This window comes from Pleurodeles waltl, chromosome 4_2 (genome assembly GCF_031143425.1).
Source record: "Pleurodeles waltl isolate 20211129_DDA chromosome 4_2, aPleWal1.hap1.20221129, whole genome shotgun sequence".
Classification (NCBI taxonomy): Eukaryota; Metazoa; Chordata; class Amphibia; order Caudata; family Salamandridae; genus Pleurodeles; species Pleurodeles waltl.
In genome coordinates this window covers 819620283-819647344 of record NC_090443.1, presented here as the reverse complement: position 1 = coordinate 819647344, position 27062 = coordinate 819620283, and the positions used below count along the sequence as shown (strand labels likewise).

Here is a 27062-nt window from a genome sequence, read left to right as displayed (position 1 = left end):
GTAAGCCGTCATGCTTCTGACTTAGTTTGTTCTGCCTCATCCTGCAAAAGAGGAAGAGAGACTCCATCATTTGGACCTCAGTAGGGCACTCCGTTGTTTATATCAATCGCACCCAAGTACATTGGGTGGATGAGCAGCTCTTTGTGGGGTTCTCTTAGCGATGAAGGGCAAGGCAGTGCACTAAATGGACCATCTCTCAGTGGATAGTCCTCTGCTTTAAGTTCTATGCATTAGCTAGAAAGCAGCCTGCTGAAGGCCTAAAGGGCCATTCTACCAGGACCTAGACTGCGATCAGTGCATTAGCACACACAGGTCCTGTCCTGGATATTTGTCAGGCAGCTATGTGAGCTTTAGAGCACACATTCATGAAGCACTACTGCCTCAACATTCAGGTCTAGCAGGTGGGGCATTTTGCCCCTGAGGTCCTGCAGGAATTTTTTAGTGTAAGCCATTGCAAAGACCCACCATCTTGGAAGGAATTACTCTGGTATCTATTCACAAGGCACAGAATCTGTGTTAGAATTATCTCTCTTTCTAGTGGATATCATGTCTGACCTCCAATTTCTCACCGCTTTCCACCTCCAATGGTCTCTTCCATCTAAAAAGATCTCAATGTAGGATTCTAGACACTGGCTTATTCAGTTTGTCAATGGGATCCGCTTCTGAGGTCTTGGAAGACTTCATAGAAGAAATTAGGTCAGCTCTCATTTGTAGTACTTATATGTTGCTCCTTTTGTAACTTATAGAACAGAACGTGTTGATGGACAGGAGCCACAGCAGCTTGGCACCACCTACTAGGACACTGAAATACTGCTTTTAGGTTCACAAGCTGAGAAATCTGCAGTTAGATGGAGTATTGTGGTATCCATAAAAGGAAGCGACATCAGGCTCTAGGTGAGGCATGAAAATCTAAGATTTATTTTGAGTGTAGATACAGTGAGCCGCCGGTACCACCATTCAACAGTAGCCCGGGATAAACTGACTGACTTACATTGAAATACTAACGTTCAAATTAGAACATAGAAGTTAATCTGCTCATAGGAATACTCCAATTAAAATGCTGCATTAGGTATTATTTTCCAAAACAATTATACACAACAAGCAAAAATACAACCCCAGCACAAAACAATAGAAAATAGACCAACATACAAATAAATGAAAGACCTAAAACCCAGTAGCAAAAACAAAACACCTCTACAACACATCAAAACAGTTAAAACCGTATCTCGTAACACAATAATAAACAGGTAACACTCCCTAAAGCATATCGGTATAACACATTTATTTCATCAAACTTCTTCAGACAAAATTATTTACATCACTGTTTTCTGTACAACGGTTTACTATATGAAGAGAACAGAATGCTGCCCACTGTTGCGAATCAAATGTAACAAAAGATACAAGCACACTACCCTGTTGCACAAATTGGATGATGGCGACAGGAGGATTATATTGACAGTGTCGCTCTTCAATGATGTCACTGTGTCAGTAGCTCACAAATCCGAACAGGTTGATAAGAAAATACCCACACAAAAATGATCTAACTCTGACACTAACAATGACTACAAATGCGTTACACGCCTCCAAACCAGAGTACACTGGAATCTACTGTATTGTACCGGAGTGTGGTAAATTGATCAGATGATACACTAATAGTCTCCCACTATTCCCATTCGCCTCACAAACTCCACCACCACGAGGCTTGGGAAGAGCAAAGGTAATATACGCTGTGATACACTGATACATGTCATGGTGATGATTGCAACGCACATTTTTAAAAAATATATTTTTATTAAACAGTTGCTCAGTAAACAACAAATACATAGGTGGATCATTTGTAGAGTATATATCAGAAGGAGAATAGACAAAATCACATGAATCAAAGCAAGCATTAGTATACATTGTAAAGTCTCAGCATCCCTTTGCGGGGGTCCCCACCCAAAGGGAGTAGAACTATTGAAACGCAATGCTCCCTGCCACCCATACAGGGAAATGCACAATGTTGCACGTTCCAGCACTAAGGTACATAGGCATGCCGGTTTCTCCTCTGTCATTATCGCTGCCTTCTTTTAAACTATACAGGCTTTAAATGCAGTGCGGTCCACTGCAACCACGTAATGGACCACAGAAAATTCTCATTTTAAGAAAGTGTAGTTTATCCCTCAAGATTTCCTGTTGTCTTATTTATTTGTTAGCTTCTATAGTCTGGGTGCTGCTTTTCCCCATATTTAAGATCGAATACCTTTATCTATGGACCTCAGTTTATTGCCATGTACCAGAAGTAGCATACCTTTCACATACGTAGAGGAAGGGGCTACCACCATTTTTACGATTTGTACTCTTCTCCACTATAATGAGTTCAGATGGGACCATCCTGAATATTCAACGACCATTTTTCTAATCAGTAGAGATAAGCTATCCTCCACTGTTCTTGTTAATCCTTTATTAGATCACTAAATATTTAAGTTGCCCTGCCTTTCATTAAATGTATCCAGTAGAGGCTGGTGTCATGACTAGGGACATGGGAAGTGGCTCGTCATTATCCCAATTAACCCTTTTGGGAGAAATCTTCAATAACTATCCTGAGAGTTAGCCTAGACTTAACCTGCTAGCACTTATGAACCTGGTAATCTGCGTAGAATATGGTTTTCGAGACTCCTGCCTGCGTTTCCACTCTTATCAATTGTGTTTGACACATTGTCTCTGATAAGTGTTCTAGAGTTATCAGGAATAAAAGTGGTTGCAAACGGCAGCCCTGCTGTGTCCCAATTCTAATCCAGAGGCTAGCTGGTGAAAATATCTAGTGCAATTGACTTGTTCTGTGGTCGTCATGCACCATCCCACTAAAGTAGTAAAGTAGCCACTTAAGTCCATTCTGTGGAGTAGACAGAACACATGGATGGTCCCGTTCTATTTTATTAAATGCCTTCTCAGCATCAAGTGAGATGTGACTATACATCTGGTTTCTTGATGATCTTTCTAGTCCGCACAGATTCCAATTGAGTGTGATGTATAAGGGAAGGTCTGACTTGTTTAAGTCTAGCTGCGAGAATCTTTGCTTATATGTTTATGTGAACATTGAGCAGGGATGTGGGCAGTAGTTGGCATACTGTAGCAGGTCCCTTCTCGACTTTAGGAGTACAGCAGCTAGCCCCTGCTCGTAATGGTGAGCTTCACGTTCGTAAAGCATGTTAGCACCATTTTGGCCCTTTCTAGCCATCCCTTATTTATCTCTGGGAGTGATGGTATAGATTCAGGTCATCGGTTTAATATCTCTTTCCTGTTCCTGTGTTTTTCTTTCTTTTGCTTCTTAGGGAGTGAGGAGTGCCTCATTTGTCCTCTCTGTTGTTTTGCCGGCAGTCCATAAAACCTATGCTAAACCTTTGACCTCTTCTAGGTAGGTTTTCGTTTTGGAATTTCAATTTTGCCTTTTCCTTGAGGATTTTGTAGTAAGATATCTTTATTAGTTGGACTAAGTTCCAATCTGTTTGCAGTTATACAGGAACATGGGCTGATAGGTAGCCTTCTAAGACTTTACCTACTGTCACTAGGTCGTGGCGGTGGGGTTGAGGGAGGAGTCACTATTGTGATAGCAACTAGTAATCTGTTTTTGATCGTGTGCCATGTACCCCTGACCGAAATGTGGATTCTGTCATTCGTAGCAAATAAGGCCACATAGTCTCCCATGACACCTCTTAACTCTATCGTTATTATTTATAGTGTCAACCAAGGCAGTTCGGGTGGGGACCACATCTTGGGACTAAATTCCAGTCGGTCCATGTGATTTCTGCTTTGCCTATGTGATCTTCCATGGTGGTCACTCTTCGTTCCTCTCTTTTTACTCTGGTATTGAATAGCCGTCCCAGGATTTTGCGACTTTGCACAAAAAAAGAAAATCATGAAATTATCACTTCGGTAAAAAAAAATAAAAAAAATAGGGTGATCCTCTTTTTTTTTTTTCAGCTTTGCGCTGCTGCGGAGCCAATAAAAGGGAGGGTGAGCAGCAGGCCAGCTGGTGGCAGAGTTGTTGAGTTCCTCTGTCGCTTATTAACAGCCTGCAAAAGCACAGGGCCATCTTCCTGTGCTAGCAAGCTGCAGTCTGGTTCCCTGTATACCTCCCCAGACCCCCTCCCTCTCCACTTCCCTTTGTCTCGTGCCCAAAAGGCCCTTGCTGCACCTTTACTTTTCAACAGCCCCCTCTTGTTGTCCTTTGTCCTATGATCCATGTGGCTGAAACCACTTGCCCCTCACATCCTTCATCCCCAGGATACTCTTCTATCTTTCCCTGTCCTTATGACAAGTCTCCCGTGCCATCCCCATTCATGCTGCCCTGTGCATCTTTGGAATGGGGCTCATCAGAAGCCACAGAGAGCGGAGTTTTTAAATTTTATTCTGCTCTCTCTGGCCCAAGACAACTGCTTATTCTGCCAGGGTACAGACTGTGACGTGGCAAAGTCTACAGGAGTGAGATATCAAAGACTGACCAGTATTTTTATGACTGGGACGATTTTCCCAAAAAAATTGTCGTCATAGGCCTCAAAATCCTGGGGGGTCTAATTGAAGGTTCCCATTCCTGTTCTGATCAATTTAATTTCTGGCGGCAGGTCTGTCTTGTCATTTTGGTGTCCATTGAGATCAGTCTGGCCAACACTGATGAGGTCACTTTCAGAATGATTTCCAGAGTTATATCTTGTTCGAAAACCGTTGTTGCTGAACCTTTTATTTTACTAACACTATCACCTCTGTGGAGAGGATTTGCCTGAAGGACTTTCCCTGGAGATGTAGTGGTTGGATCCTCCAGCATAGTCTGCTCGTTGGTCTCATGATGCGAGTTCCCATAGGCAGATTGGTCTCCTTGTTTAGTTTATTGGCACTTTGCTAATGAGGGGACAGCATGCCTCAATTCATTTCTCCAGCCGCAAAAATATACTGTCAAGCTGACTCGTATGTGCCTGGAGATACCCCGATTCAGTGCTTTGTCTGAGGAATGTTCTTAAACCACAGTGGTCATTTTGCTTTTTATTCATCTTTTGTGCACAGTTGTCCCTTTGCCCCTTTTCCATTTAGCATATCTCCTTTCATGTTTGCACCCCGCTCCTTTGCATGTCTGCAGTTGTATGCACTCTGAATTATGACTTTGTTAATCAGCCGTGTTTGGGGCCTATTATCCTGTGTGACAATTTTGTGGTCTTCTGTGTCGGAGCAAGTTAACTTTTCAGCGTGCCCACTAATTGATGAAAGACAGAGCATTAATTTGTGGGGCCGGGGTACATACTCTCTGCTAACAGTCCTACTTGTTGCCACCCCAGATACAAGCTGTGAAGTACTTTAGCGTGTTCTGATGGTACTCGGGCTCCACTTTATTATTGCAGGATTGTTTTCACTGTGCATGGGCCTTTTTTCCTCCCCATGGCTACTCGAACCCTCAGGCAGAGGTGGCTGTCTTTCTGCTTGGCCAGGCTACACCCCCAGCCAATTCCCGTTTAACGTTTTGGTGGTTTTGTGTACATCATATTTGCCCAGCCCATCTACTAGGAAACAATATCACCATTTGTAAATACTTGGCAATCTACACTGTAGGACAGGGAAGACACAGGTATGTAAGAGCTTAAGAGTTAAAGTGGGATTAATTATTCAGATAATGTGAAGGAATTGATGGAATGAGCTGAAATAGCCACAATCTATATTGGTGCGTTTAGTAATAATGCCCCCTCCCCGTTCGAAAGGTTGTTGGCTGTCAAAGGGATTTACACAGTACGAATGAGCTTAAAGCACAGTATGAGACCTATGGCAGTTCACCACATAGTTATTTTAGTTTATTTTTAAACATTAGCAGACGATTTCACAATACAGGATACATAAAAAAAAAATAATCTAATAGTGCCTCCAGATCCTTCTTACTGCTGTGGATGATCATCAGTAGTAGATATTGTCAAGATCCAGGAGTGGGATGGTGAGTACATAGCACTGGGCAGCCGTGGCGTAGAGAGTGGGTGCCGACCTTCTGAGAAATATCTTGGCCCTGGCTTTTATTTTGCCATAAATCAAGCACTGGTGCAAGTATTTCGTTTGTATTGATCAGTCAGTAATGCACAATTAATAAAGGAGGCAAAACAAATTACGTTTTTAAGTGTCTGATATGTGCGTCTCTATTGTAACGGAGTATCTCTTATGTGTGATTCTGTAAATTATCCTTGACCGAACTCGGGGAAATGCACATAGGTGAACAGTACTGAACTCAAAGCCCCTGCTTCGGTCTGTTTTATCCAACAGTGAATTTTATTTGCATAATCATGAATTTCATTTCTGATACCTATACTTTATGATTTCAGGTTTGATGGGAATTTCAACAGTAATGTCTCCAAAACGATCAGCTGCGATAGACTGTCCACAACTGTTAATAGCCGGGCATTTAACCCTGGACGGGATTTAAACTCAGGTTAGTAACTTGATTGCTTTCATTAATGTCTTCTTATAGAGTTTAATGTGTGGCATTGGGAGAGAATAACTTACCAGGAAGAACTGCGTAACTTCCACAGCCAATTGGCGTGTATTAGTTTGGGGCTAACAGCAGTAGTTAAGCACATTACCTGAAGGCTCTGTTGACTTGGTAGCATTTCAAACTACTGGTCCATTGGCGAAACATTGCAAATTCTGGTTCGGTACATGCGCGCGCAGGTGTTAACATTAAAGCTTGTTGTAAGAGTTAACTATACAAATAGTCTGTGTGGTGCATCCCCTAGCACCATCAGGATGCCTCCAACACTAGATGAATGCATTTCACACCATTCACCACAACTATTTGACTTCTAATATATGAGCTATTACTGATGTTATTTACGTAACCACTCCCACCCAAAAAATAAAGCAAAAAAAATGTAATAAAGAATTGTTACCTCAATATTGTTAGCGCACACATGTGGATATATGGGCACCGAGATGTAATATACCTAGTATGTCTGTGATTAATTGCAAGTGTTGTTGCATGAATTTACTTTACAATAAGTTATATACTATTAAGAATGCTGACCCTCACTACATTATGACAAAAGTGAAAAACCGCGAGAGTAGGATTTTTCCATCCACTGCTGCATCAGAAGAGATGTATGAAACAGACTGGAAAACTGGCTTCTATGAGCATCTTCTGCAGAGACATCTAATTAACCCTACATAGTTACACGTGCTGTTTTTCGCATGAGTTGCCACCAAAAACCTAATTGCATTTGTAACAAGAACTAAGACTTTCTATTTTGTTATTTTTTCTCTCTGGAAGAGAAATGGATAGACAACTGAGGTCGCATCTGTATATTAATTGTGTGCTTGACAAAACACAAGTGTGCATTAGGCCACTACACCTGCCCTGAGACTGCATTCATAACAGTTCTCGATGAGATCCGAATGAGCACAGAGGCCAATGGCATGGCACTGACACTGTCGGATCTCTGCAATGCCATTGATACAGTTTCACATCCAGTATGGGTTCAGAGATTGAAGTTCATAGGTGTACGGGAAGGCTTTGAATTGTATTAACCACACTCAGGGTGTCCTCTCTTGTCTCAAAGAACAGAGCATTGACCTGTAGAGTCTAGCAAGACTCTATTGTAAGCCTTACCCTGTTTATTGGTTATATCACTCTCTTGGCCAGACTGATAAAGACATTTGGGTTATGTTTCACAAAAAAGGCCCCAAAATTCTGGCAGAGAATATTATGGCTTACAAGCCCCTGTAGTGCGTCGTCTTAGTGTTGCCCTAAAAAACATTGTAAGGGTGGGAGAACTTTTTCCTTTCTTGCACTTAAAATTTGGGCCAACCTGTCTTTTTAAAGTATTTATTAAGTACTTAACCCCAATGATAGATTTCATAAAAGCTTAAAACATGGCTGTTCCGACAAAGAAAGATATAACTCCTGTTTCGTTTGGCTTGAAAACTGTGGGTTTTGCAATGATGCAATGAGATTATGATTGTCTGTTTTTTTTTTTTCCAGGACACTCTTGTTGGTAGCTTTAGAAATTAATATCTTATTTCTACATTCTTAAATTTGAGCTGCCTTGAAAAATCTCATCACATATAGATGGAGCGAAATTAGTGTTGGCTAATAAGACCTGTCCATATCCTTTGAGCCTCAATTTGTTTTTTAAGCACATAAAAATAACTAAATATGACAAACAAAACATGTATTTCTTGACGTATTAGAGCAGAGCATTAGCATTCTATTCTGGATTAAACTATTGTACTAGGACAATAGTTATAGTATCACTGACGGTTTGTCTCATATCTAGTAGCAAAAGTTTGCTAGATCAGTGACAGTGGTGAGGGGCAAACTGTTGTGGTATTTTATGACTAGTGGTTTTTGCAGGTACAAGTGGGGGAAAGGGCTTTGGGTCACGAAATGTTGGGCACTGTAGAAGGGGAGTGGATTTGGTAAGAGGTGACATATCACAGTTGGGGTGATGAAGGGAATAGGGTGAAATTAGGAAACTGTCTCACTTGGTGTCATATCAGGACCTGTGGTTTATAGCTTTTCTTTGTGCCATTCCTGGTAGTCAGGGTGGCACCAGGGATTTGCAGTGGGAAGACATGAACACACAGGTTAATGAACTATGGATTATGCAGGGAATTACTAAAGTAATCTTGGGGCTGAAGGGAGAGTGATTGAGCTCAATTTCTTGGAGGATGTGGGCCTGTGCCCGTGTGAAGGCTTTTGTTTTGGAATGGCAGGAACTGGCGGAAGGAGTGAATGATTTGTTGTTTAGGCACTGACATGGAAACCTTCAATGGCTTTGTCATTGTTGGATGTTACCAAGAAATGGTTGGTATTAAAGGTGGTTTCCATGGAAAAAATAAGGCACCGCAAGGATTGAGTAGTGACTGAAGGGAATCAGTCTGGGCTGGGGACAGAAAAGGCTATTGAAATATTAGGAGCTGTGCCGTGGAAGTTGCTGTTTTTCCCTACAACTCCCCATGCGCCTCCTCCATTTCGTTTCTTTCATGTATGGTACATTTAAGGGAAAGGAGCGCCAAAATAAAAGGCAGGACATTTGTATATATGGCCATTCTTTGGTCATGTATGCACAGATTGTTCAAGAAGAACTTTTGGATGTTAAGTTTTTAAGGAAAGCAGACACACAGCTGGCTTTGGTACTGGATACTTGGAACAAGGTGGAGTCATCTCATTCCAACTTGGTGTGAATTGAAGGCAAAGCAGGTATTGCCAGACGTGCTGTTGGTGCATTTAAGAAAAAAATAATTTGATCCAGGATCTGGCCATGACATTGCTGTGAGAGGCGAGATTTCAGAGGGGCTAGGCCATCTTGACCAGGAAAATCAATATAGTGGACTGAACTATGTAGGAAAGGTTTGAAGTGGAGCTGTAAAACTTCGCAGTAATCCACAGAGCTAAAAGAAAAATCAACGTGAAAATGTGTTTTTTGTGCTGAAAGAAAGGATCGGGACCAATTCAGGAGGACATTGAAAATAAGAACTTTAGGTGTTTTCCTGGAAGGTGGTGGCTTGTTTGTTCCCATCTGGCAATGAGCTGTACAAAGTGAGTTTGAGCACACTTTGCCTATAGTAATTAATGGTATCTGGTGGAACAGAAAAACTGGATGCTTTTTCCTTGTGCAGTTTGCTTTTATTTGAAGTTAAAGGTATGTTTCGGATCAGGTGGGTTCAGAGGGACCTGGCCTCATAAGCAGTCTCAGTACTGTTGCGTAGAGATGTAGCGTTCTGTTTGTCGTCTTGATTTGCAAGTGGGATATGGAACTTCTAATTAAAACAGGAGTATTGTCCCAGATCCTGAGGGCATAGCTGGAGAAGGATAGTCTCGTTTTCTTTTTTTTAAGTTTGTTTCCATTTTGGCTGATTTCCAGGCTCATAGTATGGTGCTGCCCACCTAAGGTGGTTAATTTTTTAGTTTGCTGTGATGCAATGTTCGTTTCTGGTGGACTTGTGTGTGACGTAGCTGGACTTGAAAACGATGTAGTCTTGGAGGGGCAGCCTAGCCAGTGTTTCTCTGGGGTTCGGATGATACTATTGAACTTGTTTAGCCTTTTGAAGAGATGAGGTAAGAAGTTCCACCAAGGCCTTTTCTCACTACACAGCGGTTTTTTTTTTTATTCTGGTGTTAAGCCCAAACAAGCGTTTGTAAGATATCCTCAAAGTTCTTCGTTTTGTTCATTCTGTTCACACATCCAGGGTTGTAGTACTTACAATGCCCCGGGGAGCGCAACGGGCGTGTTCTCCCTACTTCCTCGCCATCAGGGCACTGTAGTATTATAGCAGGGGCTGCAGACGCTTGTGCGCCCCCTTCTGTAATAGTGATCGTGCTGGCACACTTGAAGCACCAACATGAACTTGAGAGGACGTTCCCTCACCTATGGGGGGTGGGAGGGTGTGGCTCTATGCAAATGAAGGAGTCGCTTTGTCACTTAACCAGTGCCCATCTTCTGAATACGGGCGCAGAGGCAATGAGACTGTCACGAGGTGCACTGGCTGTCGCGCCAAGTGCGCCCCCTGAGGGCAGCCTTCTGGAGGGATTGAAGGAGGTCCCAAGGACACCCCACACAGCTACCGGCAGTCACTCACTGCACGCGCCTGCAGGGGGATCTCTGTCCCCTTTTTGAACTGCAGGCAGGTTGCTGCCTGCGCAGAGGAAGACAAGAGGGGCTGGTTCAGACGGCTGCTACATGTGGGCAGCACACATTTTCAGCTCCCCTGAGGGCTGTGCATTATTTGTAATATGGGGTACACTGTCCTTGTTTGCACTCAGAGCACCTTTTTAAAAGTCCCCTGTGGCGGGAGCAGTGACCACTCCCGTCCAAAATATGAACCTTGGTGTTCTACAAACCAGGAACATTTGAAAGACCTAAAAAAGGGAGAAAAGAAGTGCAATTTCTATGAAATAAACACTTGTACTTTTTATACACATTAAAGATCAGGGACTATGATTTCTTAGGGAAAATGCAGAAAAATCTCTAGTTAAAATAAAAGTACAGCAGATTAGTCCTTTGCTTTCTGATTTGCCAGTGCTGTTACACTAAGGGAAGTTGTGCGGTATAGATTTCTGATCTGTGGCATAGTTGAGGAGGGGCTTTTCTGCAGGTTCCAGCAGCTGGGATTCTTCCAGGATTAAATGTCCACTTAAGATTCCAGAGTCACTTCATAAGTTATTGCCAGGTTTAAATGCGAGCTCTTAAAGGAGAAAATAACATTCTGTGAGGTGGTCCCAAGATGTCAAAAACGTCTTTCTTTGTTTTTCTTTCCTTGAAATAGCCCTAGATAGGAGGCCATGAAATCAGATCGAGAGTACGTTTTGAGTGGCCCTCTTTAAATATTTACACTAACCAATTGAAACGTGGTAAATAAACACCGTGTAATAGGGCTGACCTCGGCCGAGGAGGCCATCTTGTGTTTACACTCGGACAGAAAGACCCATTCGCTGTGTTGACTTGTCATTGTAGCATGGAGTTCATTTTTCATATGAAAATATTGCGTTTTTATGTGTCGGAAGTTTCTTTTCTGCGGTCAGGCCTCAGATGTTGATTCTAGTGCGTTTTGATTGATAAATCATTGTATTCTGGCGATCTTCATGGGCGCCTTTTCATATCTACCAATGTGGTGCAGGAGGCCAGGCAGGTGACAGGTGTAGGAAAGTGATCCCCCTCTTTTCACCACTAAAATAAAGCTGCTACGAATTGTAATGTGGTCAAAGGTGGAAGCACCATATGGGAGGTGCACTTGTATATTGGTCTCTTCGTTGGGGTTTATTTCTTTTCTGGGTTTTATTGTTGTACCCTGTCTGGTATTGCCGATATTTTTTAAATAAAAAAAAAAAAAACCTAAGTAGACGCAGTTTTCAGAAGTTATTTCTCGTGTAGCTCGAGGCAATGAACTGACCGCAGTGTGGTGGGGGGTATACACCTGAAGCTCGTCCTATACAAACTTGGCTGACTTTAGTGAAAGAAAACCGTTAACGTGCACGGCCCATGCAGCACATTCCCAACTTAATGAGCTCATTGGTTCCAATTGCTGATTGGTCACCGGTTTGCAGTGGCCAGAACTACTCGTGTTATGACAATATACTTGAAATGGAGTCCACTCTTTGCCTGTTGTTGCGACTGTTTATTTTTGCATATAAGTGGTTGCATGTCTTTGTTAATTGTCACCTTCCTGAATTAGTCGTTACATTGGATGCTCCAAGACCACCTGCACTACACCTTTTAATTTTTAGTAACCATTGAAGCACCTGTTGGAAGCCATATCCTCTAATAAATCCTCTCAAGCACCTGTAATCTTTCTATTTTTACTGTGTAAAGGTAAACTTAACACTTGTATAGGGCACTACTCACCCTTTAGGGTCTCAAGGTGCTGTACGCATACTGCTGTGGAACCCCTCCTGGCTTTTCCCTGTGAGGCGCCTACTCCTGGGCAACCCCCAGGGTGAAGCCAGGCATCCAAGCGCTGTCAGGGCCGTTGTGGAGATTAAGCAAGCTATTGCCCAGAGTTACAGAGTGGGACCTATTAATTAGATTAGGCAATGAGGCGAGAATTATCTGGTCCAAGGGAATTGAGCTCAGGACCCACTGAGGCAGGAATTGAACCCTCTTCCCAGGCCAGATCTCTGCATCAGGGTCTGCTGCTCTAACCATTGTGCCACACTTCTCCACTGTATGGACTCTTATTGTTTTGGCCTAACAGAGCCTCCAGGCTAGACTCCGTTGCCCCTTGAAGGCTCCAGATAGTAATCCCTTGGTGGTTTAACAGAACATCCAGGGAGGGGGGTTTCTGGATAGACTCCCTTTAGAACACCCTAATGGCGTGGCAGCGGATCTGTGAGATGGCCCTTGTAGATGCTAAATGTAGTTGTCCCCTGGTGGATTGATGGTGCCAGGCATATGTTTGCTCCTGGCTTGCCTCTATATAGTGGTACCTAGTAGCTTGGCAGTGCCTTAGTTGGGCACTGTGACCCAGCTACATAGACTCAATATCGGTCTCCACTAGTGGCTTACCAGAGCCTCTAGTGGCCTGGGCACCAGTAAATCCTCAGTTGGCTCCATGCAACAGATTCCCTGGTGGACTCCACTGATGCACACCAATGGCAATTGTTTCTGGTACAGCCCCCTCCGACTATCTCCATCCATGACTACTTTATTCCCACATTCTCTGTAACAGTTTAAGTTTATGCTTAGTCATGTTCACCATCTCATTCACCACATCATGCAACACCACATCTTTGAATCTCACCAAACATGCCCCGTAGATGCACAACTGACCTTTGAAAGGCGCCTAGAATCCGCAGTAAATTGAAACACTCAAGAAGCTTGTCCGCAGTTGTGAAGCATTGAATTGATAAAAACAAATGGAGTAACTACCGACTCGAACATGTAGAGTCGGCTTTGGGCTTCGCAGGGACTAGGAAAGTGCTAAAGGAATGCAAAATGATATGTTCATTTGCAGTTGTGATGAAACCCATTTCTACGTGAGCCCTGCCTATGAAGGTTGCTTCTAAACATGCCTCTGCTCTTTATTTCTCTTCAACCATTTATTTTTGTTATTTTTTCCCTACATTTTAGTTCTTGCTGACAACCTAAAATCCAACCCGGGAATTAAGTGGCAGTACTTCAGCTCGGAGGAGGGCATTTTCACGGTGTTCCCAGCACACAAGTTCCGATGCAAGGGCGCGTACGAGCACCGCAGCAGGTATGGCTGTTCTCTTATCTTCCTCACAGCAGTAACCACTGAAATTACAGGATCACTCCGGAGCGGTGCGACGCTGCCTCCTCGGCGCTTGTCTGCACAGCGCACATCTAACAGGGAAGACGTCTTTGCTGTGTTCGGGTGGCTCAAAGCTGTCAGTCATTATTCCTTCGCGCCTTATAGTTAGCATATCGCTCAGCAACAATGTCCATGCCGTCTGGCCAGAAAAAAATAACAAATAACAGGTCTCTTCTGGGCGTGTCTGCGCTTAAACTCTATATTGCCTTATCATTTTAGTTGCCAATGTTTTTTTGTAAAAAAAAAAAAAAAAAAAAGAAATTGAAGTTATTTCTAATTTTGCTGTGTTTGAACACAGCTGCGGGCTTACTAGTGTTGTTGTTGTTCAGTGCAGGGTGGATTCTGCTCCTATAGGCTTGTAAGGGCAGAACGTAGGCGACACAGTAGCTGAACTTGTTCGCGAGCAGGCTGGGCTATCGAGAAGAGGCAACTTTGGTGTTTTCTACCAAAGGTTGTGTGGTCTTCAGTTGTCCAGAGCTAGTGAATGTGGAAATACCAAACCTTTTGATTATTGTATTTGTGGAGATCTTCCCGCCCCTATAGTAATGCTGAATCTGTTGAGCTTTATGAAGACAAATATGGTTTATTGACCAGTGGTGTTCAATATGGCTAAATCAAATTTGCAAATTGAACCGTATACGTGCATTACCGCGCCAGATTTCTCCTTTTGAAATCTTGAGAGCCTCTGCTGAAGTTGCGAGCAGCCGGGCCTTTTGCTGGACACGTTGATTGGAAAATAGACTCAAGCCCTACTGGAGACTAGTTTTTAGTTGATGACCATTTTTGCTGCACGTACAACTAAATAGTATGTATGTGATGTATTAGTGCCTTTAAGATACTTAGAGCAGATTGGCGACCTCGGTGGTGGGTCAAAATTCTTCATGTTTAGAAATGGATGTAAGTTTTCTAGTTACCTTACATTTTGTCCACTGATGCATCTATGTATTGCTTATAACTTTTATGACATAATCTCCGATATGTCTCTTGGAGAAAAAAAATAAAAGGATTCCCCCCCCCCCCCCCCCCCAGGTAAGAGGGTCATGAAAATTAATCACACAGCAGTTCAAATGTTAAGTGAGCAAGCAGGATGGTGTTTCGTGAAGCACTATTACTTGCTATTACACAGAAATAAAGTAAAAATCCATAGTGGGCATGGTGTATCACCAAGACAGATTTGGTACCCAGTATTCCCATACAGATGTTATAAATGATCTACAACTAACGTTATTGTAGCTATTGGGCCATGTTTTGCCCAAGCCCTGTGTGCTCATGCCATGGGTGACCCTTGCCAATGAAGTTGCCTTTTCATGAACCGCACTCTTAAGGTGACCCTACTAGCTGGATTCAGATGTCATAATAAGCAAGACATGATGAAAGCTTCAAGGAGTGGAGTTGTACAAATTTCACTTAAAGTGTAGATTCATTGACCCACCAAAAGGATTCTGGTCTGCTTTTTCAAAATTCTCCACTAAAAACATATGTACATTTTGCCAGTGAATATTCACTGCAGCCAACCTGTACGATTGTAATCTATAACTGGTCCTTAATCGCAACACAGTTTTGCAGCATGAATCTTTTCTAGTGTTGGTTGCTGTGCGTTATTCTGCCATCTAGTGGTTGGATCTGACTTGGTGCATGTGGTTAACAATGTGGAAAAATATTTTAGGGCCATCTTCCTACAGGCGTTCAGATCCTTTCTCAGCTATGGGGCACTGGGAAGCCATGTGAGAAATAGTTGACTGCATCTTTGGGGACAGAGAGGCAGCTATTGATCGTTAAGGGTTGGCAAGCCTCTTCCAATAGAGTAGGCCTCATGCAACATACTCGGTATTTTGAGCCTGACATGTCAAGTGATGAGGAGCAGTGCAGCTTTTGTGGATGTGAGGTGATACCTAACTACGTATGAAGTGCTGCACAGCGGACTAGTCGCCACCTTGTTGAGCCTCTGCAGTCCCCGATCAGGTAAACATGCACTGCCAAGCACAGAGATCTCCAGGGTTACCAAACTGGTAACCTGGGAGATCTGCTTAGCAAGAGAGCAGAGGCACAATTTGCTTGAGAATGATTAACTGGTAAGATCTGAAGCACATCACAAAACCCACTTCAGAAAACAAGATATCATCTCACTCTAACTTGTAACCACTGGGCCGAGGACTTCATTGCTTTTTTTCTTTCTTGACTGTCTACCAATAGTGTCCATTTCGTCCTCTAGCGGCATGGGCCTCCATTACAAGGAGCTACAATAATTCGACAACAATTTACATCGGTTAGCTACGTTAAAGTAAAGTGCATTGGCGGCAGCTCATGGCATTCAGTGCAGCCATCTTCCTCATCGATGGAACGTCAACAAGCAAATCCAGCACAAACACACACCAGTGACTCTCCTCTGGGTCTGGCGGTTTCATTTCTGAACTAGGAAACAGATGTTTTTGCTCTTGAACCTCGCAACCAGACATTCCTTTAATTCGTTCTAGATTCCGACTCCTGATCCCGATGTCAAAGCTGTCCAAGTGTTATCATACCCATTAACATATCACTTAGACAGCCTTTCATCGGCGTGTGTCAATGTCAAATGTAAACATTTGAGAACACCAGGTGTCCTACGGATTGTAATGAGTTGAGATGCAGTGTCAGCTTCTGCTCACAAACTTTGTTGAGCATATGTCTCCTTTGAATCACATTCCAATATATTAATGCTAAAATCTGCCTTGGCAAGAGAACTCGTCTCATGGGAAACCACATCGACTGCAGTAATGCATATGTTTGTTTCCCACCGACCTGCCCAGCTGCTGCAGTGGACTTTGCAGTTTCAGCTCATCACGTTCAAGTGAAGCCTGCTTCCATGTAAACCTTTTTGTGCCGCAGCCGTCCAAAACACGCTCCTCATAATAGGTTGCGCTAAAACTATTTGCTTATTTTCTGCATCTTTAAAATGGCGGAGGGGGTTACTCCATCACAAACATGACGGATATCCTGTCCACCGCATTACGATCCTATTGTATCCCATATAAATCGGAATACTGCGGCAGGATATCTGTCGTATTTGTGACAGAGTAACCTGTCTGCTAAGCTCTAAATCAGGCCCCCCACGTCTTAAACATAGCCAACATCCTTTATATTAATTTTAAGTCACACTGCAGATGTCAGACTTCAAATTTTACTTTTTTTTGTATCTGTGTCCACCATTGAATACACCCTTATATGTGGGTTTGTGTGCATTTGAACATATTTGGAAAGAGAAGCTACTCAAATCATCTGCCAATTCCGAGTCAAATCAGTATTTGATTGTGATTCAGAACACCCTCACACCCTGTGCGCCGACACAGGGGTTGCCAGATTGTGCCAACGCCTAGGACCCAATACTTAGCTTAAAGTACTAAAAATTCATATATATGTGTCAATCGCATCATGTCTTGGCATTCGTTTCTCTCCGATCTCACTTTCATGGTCCATTTCACACATTTACTAAGTGTGGATCTTGACATGCTCACAATAATTTTCCCAATTTATAATGTCTGGGAAAAAGGACACTGCTCAATATCCTCCCCAGTGAATGGATTTTGAATGTACTTGTGAAGAGTTCCAAAACAGAGGCCTGTGTGCAAAACACCTCACATTCTGGGTTATTCCTGCTTTCCATTAATATTGGAGCCCTTCGGCCATATACGTGATCGACTATGAGCGTCTTTTATAAATTTGTGACAAGCATTGTATGCAGATGACGGATCGAGTAATGGTTCAGTTCTGCACTATCTAAAAGATCCCAATTTGCTCAAACTGAATACTTTGATATTTGCGACTTCATAATCATTTCAGTTAGCTGACCCATCTTGTTTAACTACTTCATGGTGGTATTTTAGGCTGCTGGTCCCTTCACTACTGAGTGAATAGACTTCGCTGTTTTAAAGGATTTCCTCCTGCACGATGACATGGAGGTCCTAAAACCCGCTCTCCCAAAAATCCAACATTGTTTTTTTTTTTTTTTAAACTGATCCCTGAAAAGACTGAATTACTTCTGTTAAACTCAACTGCACTTGACATCAACACAAACTTTTGTTTTGTCTCAACTGCCCTTGGATCTCCGTTGACTCCGATCACTCACACCAAATACCTAGGGTTCATCCACACTCTAAACTCTCCTTAAATAACCATACCTCTAATGTTGCCAAAACAATGACATTTCCACTGCACCGCCTAAAGAAAGTCAGCAGTTTGATCCCAGCCTTCAGAACAAATGGGCAATCATTCAAAATATGTTAACAAAGATGGAGGGGAATGTACTAGTCCCCTGATTTCAATCCTATCTCCCATGTAAGCCGTGCTTTGTTTGACATCCCTGCTGTTAATGCAAGTGAGGAAAATAGATCATATCACTCACATGCCTTTGATTGTCCTATAATTGCCTCTTGGTGCTCTCCTCCATATCTGCTTTTTCTGTTTGGCTGTCATTTTTAGGTAACCATTCAAATGAGCTGAAACACTGTATCTCACAGGAGACAGAAAAAAAGACTCCTTCTGCCTCAATGTCCCAATGGTGAGAATGTCAGACACACAATAGAAAGTTGTATCCTTCTCTGCTTTAATTAGGACAGGGTGGCCAAAGACCTGTTGATCTTCTTGAACTGAAGGCGCTCAAAGCTACGGTGAACTACACTGTGGTGCGGCATCCAATGGACAATGTAGGCCAATTTTCTCTCTCTCTCTCTCTCTCTCTCTCTCTCTCTCTCTCTCTCTCTCTCTCTCTGTGATCGGATCTGAACCACCCTCCTAGTTTGTACTAACATGCATACTTATTTTGAAAAGTTGCACTCTGCAGGCTAGCACAATGGTCAGAAGCCAACTACCACAACTCCACAGTATCCACAAATAAATAAAGAAGCCTCTATGTCCTGTTCTCTCAAGGATCCACACAGTGGGCTGGCTTGTGGTGACATGTAAAACGTGGCAGAGATTCCAGAAATCGGCGCCAGAAACGTAAAGGTGGTTACCTTGATGGTAGACATGAATATGTTGCTTCTCTAACTTTTAAGAGTGCGGCGGGCCGGTGTTTGCTATAATACTGTGGTTTGTGACATATGTGACCGTGGCATAAATGTTTCTGCACATGGTTTGTCATTAGAGGAATGTGGCATAGTGGTTAATTTGGCCGCTTTAGAAGCAACAGATGTGTGTCATTGTACCGGCTTCCTGGTTTGATTACCAGAGCTTTGTTCCCAGAATTTCCAAAAAAGAGAAATAATAAAACACAATTTGCATAGCATGCTGTGAAATTATGGCTCTACCAGACACGATGCAGAATGATGCTCTCCTTCCATCCTGGAGGCCTGCAGAAGAGGGAACCCCCCCCTGCACATGAGATGGCGGAAATGGCACAAGTAGATATTTTCTTAAAGAAAAATGCTGACGTTCCCTTTAAGCAGCAGGTCTCTTGGCACGCTGTGTTGTGTGTACTCAAAAGCAGGATACACTTCCTTTTAATTTTAATTAAGTTTTCTGGAACCTGCAGTCTTTTAAGGTTATTAAATAATGTGTATGTAAAAGTGGCGTCGATTGTGAAAGAAGCCGTCCTTCAATTCTTTTTGAATGTGTCCGGATATATATTAAAAAAAAAAAAAAACCACTAAATACAGCATCAGCAAAGCAGTTTCCATAAATTCAAGGACATGTTATACCCTTGGCATGTCTTAGTTTTAACATGTTTATGCTTGTAAAAACAACTCTGTTAATTTTGTGTCCTGTTAAAATACAATTTTGAATATCTTTTACTTTATATCTTGTCCTATATTCTTGGTGTGGGGATTTAATTAATTCATGTTCTGGTTAACTTTAGGCCGGTCTATGTTTCTACTGTGAGACCCCAATCCAAGCACATTGTTGTCCTTTTGGACCATGGTGCATCGGTCACCGAAACTCAGCTTCAGATTGCCAAAGATGCCGCTCAGGTCATTCTCAGCGCCATCGATGAACATGATAAGGTGAGATCTTTGCCAGTGCTACACGTCGTATCATTTCAACCATGAACTTTGTGTGATGGAAACCTGGGTGTTGTAGTTTAACGTGCGTCATGCTCTGTTTTTACTACAATTTAATATTAATTGTATTTACTTGGGTAGTGAAGTTGCTCAGCTGTTTTTCTCATTTTGTAAAAATCACTGACATTTGTTTGTCGTTGCCTCACGCTGTCTAATTCAGTGCAGGGTCAACAATTGGGATTTGAGAGGGAACGGTGTGTGAGATAAGACCTCCTGCAATCGTGAGCAGTGGCTTATGTTTTGATGTCTGCACTCCAACTTTATACCAGCAGGCTATGATTGCATCCCATTGTTCATTTGACAAAAGTTCCACAACTCAATATTCACTAGATAAACCTCAAAGTTAATCCCTCAGAGTCAGCTCCCATCCAACGTTAGCGGTACTCCACATCTCTCTGCTGTAGACTACCACTGTCGCCTTGGGCCACGAGGTCTGATTGTACCAAGTGTACCTAGAGAATTATTGTCATATACAATCCTAAATGGAGGCTAACTGATCCTTTGGCTTCACCTTTCAAGACTTTAGTCATCTCCCCATTGTCTAGGATGGATGTATTTACTTGTGTACCCTTCAAGATCTGTACTATCTGAATATTTTGGAGCATTCCATTAACTGCCGCCTTGCATTTACCCTTGCAGTACAGCGCATGGGTGAAAAGCAGAAGCAAAATTGATTTCTCTGGGCCGTCTCGTTTAGTCAAGCAAGCATTGGGAAGCCAATGGGCACAAATTGCTGTATATTTTATTAGTTATTTTAAAAGCAATTTATAAATATGTCAAAATGTATTTAAAAAAAAAACTTATTGTGTTTTGCCCAGCCACCCAGGCAGTGTAGTGCACTCCTTTTCTGGCGGCTGGACTGACACGATCAGGCAAAACGCAGTCGCCCAAAGTGCAGGGCTTTTACTGGATTAAGATGGCTGGCCTAATGCCTCATGCTGTGCTGGATGAAAGTAAAATGTGACACTTGTACAAAAGAATGCATAAAGAGAGCTTACCGAAATTCTGTATGTATGCACGTATACTATTTTTTTGGTAAAACGTGAGCCTGGAAAGACTAGCTCAGACCTTAAAAATAAAAAGGTGTCAATCCAACATCATCACCAGTGCTCTCAATATATCACTTTTTGTAGAAGCTGCAACAGTTTGATCCTTATCACTAAGTTGATTACTACTTGTACCACCTGCTGGATTCCTTCAATAAAAAGTGTATCTGTCAGCTTTGTGAATATGGCCTCATGGTCGGTTTTGTTACTCATTATTGCATGACGTGTTTGAGGCATTATTACTCCAGGTCCTCAACATGTTGCGTTGCGCTGTACGGTCATGGCAGCAATGTTGCTTCTCTCCCATCACACCGTCTCAAAATATATTAGAGAACTTCTGACTATGCCTGCAGTCTGTGTTCATGTCCCCCGGCGGCATGTTCTCTGAAACACGCCATGGAGATGTGGGCTGGCTTCACCTGCCCATTAGTTTGTGGTCTTCAAGTCACCTTTGGTGAAATTGCAGTTTTCAGAGTTGTAGCACAGAAAACATTTGTGGTGTACCCCGTGGGTGAGAGAGGAACCTCTCCTGCACTGGTAAGATTGTGCCCTTGCCAATACAGAAGGAAGCTCCGTGAGTGATTCTGAGGATCGTCCAGCAAAGGGGAGCAACCAGCATAATGTCTCAATCTGCATCCAGAGACCATGATTCCCAATCTGTAAACACAGTCAATGCCTGGCCCTTGGTCCGCTTTAGTCTGACTCGGCATTGTGTAATCACCTGGTTGTTGTCTCCTCTTAGATCTCGGTGATAAGTGTAGCAGATGCAGCAAGAACCTGCTCCCTGGATCAGTGTTACAAGGCCTTCCTCTCGCCTGCCACTAGCGAGACCAAAAGGAAAATGTCCACGTTCTTAGGCAGCATTAAGTCATCCGACAGTCCGACCCAGCATGCTCTGGGGTTTCAAAAGGCCTTCCAGCTGATGCGAAACACGAACAATGGCACCAGACTCCACCCAAGTAAGTGTGTATATATTAGAAAATGATGTTTTGAAATATATATCGATACATAGTAAGAACAAAATTGAAACGGCGCACTGAGTGACATGGTGTAAACTCACACGTGGATTGCATGGTGGTGGCAATGGACATTGGTGACTGCTTGTTGGATTTCAGACTCGAGTGAGTGAGGCGCTGAACTGCTCGCTGACTTCCATCTGAGCTTGGTAAAGCCTCCAGGATCGCTTCCCGTTTCAAACGGAGCTCTTTCCAGGGACTCCTGCCAGTGGTTGCTGGTGGTGAGGGTGGTTTTTGCCTCACCCTCAGTTAAACTGTCAGGACTGTGGGGCGGTGCTGACAGGTCAGAGAAGGCTATACAACAAGTGTCTGCGGTCTTGAGGCTCAGCCGCAGAGTGAGATTGGCAGTCAGTATCGCTTCCTGTTTCTACAGTAAAATACCAGCAAGAACACTATACGAAGGCTTTGCCCCCCAGGGAATCGATTTGGAGACTTTGCACCCGAGGAGACGAATAATAAATAGTATTCCTGTGCTGAGTGGTAGTTTTGGGGATCAGAAATCTGTGGCTTTTTCACTCTGCCAAAGTGTAAATCTGTATTCGAATAGTTTATTCTATACAGAGGGATTGTGTGTTTTAGTAAAGTTTGAGTTTGTTGGGAACAGATTACGTTATGCTAGATGGCAGCAAACTTAAAAAAAAAAAAAAAAAAGTGATCACGGGAAAGAGTGCTCCTGTTGGCACCAATGCTGAATCTAATGTTATACCTGCGCATTTACGCATTTTTTTAAAATAGAAGCCGAGGATAAAATGCAAAATTATTATAGTGGAAATCTGTCCAGTCACTGCAGATTGTATTCTTTAATCAGTGCTTGCTTGGCCTTTCCTTGTAGATTAGAGGATTGATGGAGTGAGTTGCCAGGGGGTGTGGGGGCACCAGGTTTGTAGTTAGCAGGTGGAGCGCCCTGGCCTCTCTCACTGGTATTGGAGTTCAGTGCCTAAGTCCACATCTTCCTGGCAGGTATGGGCCCAGCTCCTCACAGATGGAAAGACTGAAAGCCTGGGGAGGCCGCTGCGGCTTGTTAGTGAAGCATGCAGAGGGGCGGTGCTTTTATTCTGTGTGTGTGATGCTGGCTCAAGTTTATGTTTAAGAACACACGTCAGCCAGGACAGCCTATTCGCCTTTGAGAGCTAACCTTAACTAATGGTTTATTCTGCCCCCTTTCTGCTCTATGGTATTCACATGCTCTGAGGTGGGCTCGCCAGGTGTCGGAGAGAGGGGTCCACACATTCTCTCCCCAAAGGCCTTCCCTGAGCCTCTGGGGGTTAACGAGCCAGGCAGTGCCAGAGTGGTCTGCCTTTCCTGACTAGGGGAGCCAATCACATTCAGGGCTGGTATCTAGAGAAACAAACAAGGGTATTTTACAGCATAATTAAGGGGGTACCTTGTGTTTTGGTAACCTAAAACCAGAACCCAGGAGGTGTTAGTTTCTCCTCCTAGTCTGTAGGTCACTGACACCAGGACCATGGTTTGCCCATCCGGCAACTGCCCATGTGAGGGATTGTGGAAAGCCCTCTTTGGGTAGAAGCAGGTGCGATAGGTGAGGCGGGACTGAAGTGCGAAGGGTCACGGTAAAGCTTTTCCCTCAATGTTTTGCTGGGAAAGTCTTTCTTACCTTTCCTCAGGTGTGGGTCACACATGTGAGGTGATGCTGTGTATGACTGGGAATAAAAGTGTGAATGTGGAGTAACGGAGATCATGTTGTATTTGTAATGACTTGCCCACAGAGCCAAGAAATTAAGCAAAGAAAGACAGCTCCGCCACCCCCCCAACCTTGCCATGTTAATTATCCTAGTTCTAGAACACACAAAAGCCAATTATTCCTGTTGTGTAATAAGTGAGAATGTCATTATTTAGTTCACTTCTTATATCATTTGCTCCCAAAAACTTTTTCTGTACACAGAACTACAACCAGAAAAACCTACTTTCATGGTTGTAGTGATACAAATAACACAAAGGAGTGCCATACACTAACATATTGCATTTATCATACTCAGTGCCTCAATGTTCAAACCAAACATCAACATATTAGACAAATATCTACACAAAAATAAACATTTCGGACACATCTATTCACAGATTTAATCCATGTATCAAAAAAACTTATATTCAATATTATGATTGAGGTCTTCCAGATAAAATAGCTCACGTGACTACCCGTAAGTAACAGATAAAATAGCTCACGTGACTTCGCATAAATAACTCCCGAGATAGTAAAGATTCTTATTAATTCCCACTAGCACAGCACAGCTCAGCTGAGGGGAGTTAATTTCGAGCCAGCGAAGTTTAATTCACCTGAAAGTAGTTACGAACATCCATATTCTGTACTTTAATCGTCTCCTAGTAGTATTGTGGCCGGCTGATTTAGAAAAAAAAGTGGATGCGCTAACATAATGTCCCCACGGAGGACAAAGCTGAAAATGAGATGCTGCTGGTCGGACTAGTAAGTGGATGTCTGGCACCGCACACACTCGCCCACCCCGCGGGCACCCAACGCCTTTGCTCCGGTGTGGTAACCTCCTCCCGGTCATACCCTTGAGCAATGCCTGCCAGTCTTTATTGCACAGATCTGCATCACTTTGTAGTTAGGTCTGCACTATGCAAGTCCACGTCCACTCGACGCTGTGCCGTATTCAAATATTCAGTTTCAATTTACATAAAGAAGAAGAGAATCCCTTGCCATAAAACTTCGAAAGTTGTGCATGCATAACAAATAGCCTTTCTGTATGTCTGGTGCATTTAGTAAGTAGTCTAAAATGTCCTCTTCCTTAAACACTCTGGTCTTATCTCACCCAAAGATGGATGTAGACATTATTATTTGTGTAATTGTTTCCTCTTACAACTTTTGCACACGTCAGCCCCCAATGTCTCAGAAGTTTCGTTTTTGTAACGTTAACAAATCTTCTTGCTCTTGGGGATGTTGTTCTTAGCAACCTGCATCCCTGCTCTTGACAACAGACCCACACATCGGTACGTTTGTGTGCACCACAGAGGCCTGTGGATAAGGCTAAATGGGGTTGAAACCTCCGCCGTGGAAATGCCTCAAATAACTCAAAGTACGTTTAGCCCTTTAGGGCCATAATAGCTGCTTCTGCTGACTACTACAGTGTGGTTTTAATTTGAATTATATATTTGTTATGGTAAAATCCCTAAAGAGTGCCTCTAATTCAATACAAAAACAATATTTCCTGTAACCAAGCAAGTGTCCCCTCCTTTTTTCTTCTTTTTCTAAACTCATCTCTCGTAAGGATACTAAAGTGTCTGGTCTTGCTGTAGTCATCTCGATCTATTCTTATATATTTAGAAACAAAGAAGCATTCTTGGTAGATTACAGTTTTACTTCCGTTTCATTAACTTTTTTCCGCAATCCAGCTTCAACTTCTTTGAGATCTTTGAGTCCTAAATAAAAGGCTGAGGAACCAAACAATTGCCTCAAACGCAATCGCATGAAGTGCATTAGTTCTTGCTGTCTTCGAGTGGAACTTGCATAACTATGCGCATGAGCCGCAGGCGAGGACCTAGAACAAGGGAGAGAGCGTTTAACAACGGTTATGGCCCGAGGCAGAAGGACTAAAATGATATTTTAATATTCCACCCGCTAAGGGTAGAAGGTCCCAACTTAAGAAGGGACAAATGTGAATACAAACATTAGAACGTTGGTGCCCCGCCAGCCATTATAAGCGCAGATCTACTCCATTGTCTTCAGTGGAGCTCTCAACATTCCAGTGTTCTAGTATGTCTTTAATGAAAAGTTAGGAATGTTTTGTGTTGCAATCTATGATCCCAGTGATATCCGGGCAATCTATATCAATACTGCTTATTATTCAATTTCCAATCTAATTCCTTCAGTGGCACCTTTGGAGATATCACGTTTGATAAAGTGGCTATATATTCTTCCTCCAATCTTGCTAAGCTGATGGTGCCAGGTAGGTCTCCAATGTGCATGCGCAATAAACAGCAGTGAATTTAATAACCTTCCGGACTCACACCAACTGTACTATAGAGGACCATAGTTAGTTACCCCTCCCGACCTCTTCACTCTCCTCCAGATTTTTCTATGCATTTCACTACAAATAAGTACTAACCATGTTGGAGAACAGAGTATTTTGCTCCAAACTAAATTGAGAGAATCAAAGAAGTCAATTAATGCACTGTACAGTGGTACCAACTGTGTCTCCAGGATTCAATTTCCCTTGGTCGCTGTATTGTGCATTGTGATATCCAGAGCTGGAAGCCAGTCTGTCTTTTGCAAATTAAACCATGCGCTTTCCACATAATATACAGGTGTGCTCTCCACACTTATGAATGAAGAAATCATTGCTAATAATACTTACCCATCTTTTTGGTACTGGTTACAGCACTCTCATTGTTGGACATTTTTGGGAGTTTGCACTCTTTCGATATTGCTGTAATTAGCTTCACTGGAATGGGAGCCTGCAAACGAGATGTTAAGGTGGTTATTCAAGAGGGTACACCCTCTCGAATAAGTATCGATTCAGTGCCCTCTCATGCACAAAAGCTTAGCTTCATATTGAATTAAATATTTTGGTCCACGGCTCAGTCGTGGCTCGCGCGGAATGAGCAGGGTGGCGCAGCGGGTGGGGGGTCCGGTGGCAATAAAAAGAAAGAAAGAAACACTTACCTTGCTCACCGCTCCATCCGCTTCTTCTCCGCGGCAGGCACAGGCTCCCAGCCTGCCCTGCGGCCAATCCTGACACTGTTTATTATCGTTTCCTTATAAAAGTTTGCAGCGGCCTCTGCTGGCGGGTGCCGCTGCTGGCGGGGGAGCAACGCTCCTCCGCCTTAATGGAGGAGCCGCCGCTGCCTCAGTTGCTCATTTTTAGAAGATGTACCATCTCTAAATACAGCAGGATTTGCCTCTCTTTATCGGTTCTTTGAAATAAGTGCAATTATGTCCCGTCCCAGTGGTGAGGCACCCTGACTGGCATATAGGCGGTAGCAAAGAGCTAGAGGTTATAAGGAAGACCAAGTTATGGGTGTCTATAGAATGTCTTGTTTTGAATAGCATTTATTAAATTTTGTGTTTCCTGGATTTTGTTTAATTGTTTTTCCCACGCCAGTGGTTGGTTTAGTTGTTTTAGTATCTTAATTACACTTACATCCCTTGAAATGAAACATTAAACTATGAAGAACTCGAGTTTTCCCCCAAAACTTTTTTGACTGTGCCTCCTGTA

The 27062-nt window shown here is 43.0% G+C and overlaps 1 protein-coding gene across 1 annotated transcript in view; it reads left to right on the top strand.

The window, feature by feature from the left end:
• Positions 1 to 27062, top strand: part of CACHD1 (cache domain containing 1) — a 303229-nt gene that overhangs the window by 182016 nt on the left and 94151 nt on the right. Inside the window, exons 4-7 of the mRNA XM_069232515.1 lie at positions 6333 to 6439; positions 13572 to 13698; positions 19604 to 19748; positions 21594 to 21810. Coding sequence (XP_069088616.1) covers positions 6333 to 6439; positions 13572 to 13698; positions 19604 to 19748; positions 21594 to 21810 — 596 coding nt within the window. The remainder of the gene's footprint in view (positions 1 to 6332; positions 6440 to 13571; positions 13699 to 19603; positions 19749 to 21593; positions 21811 to 27062) is intronic.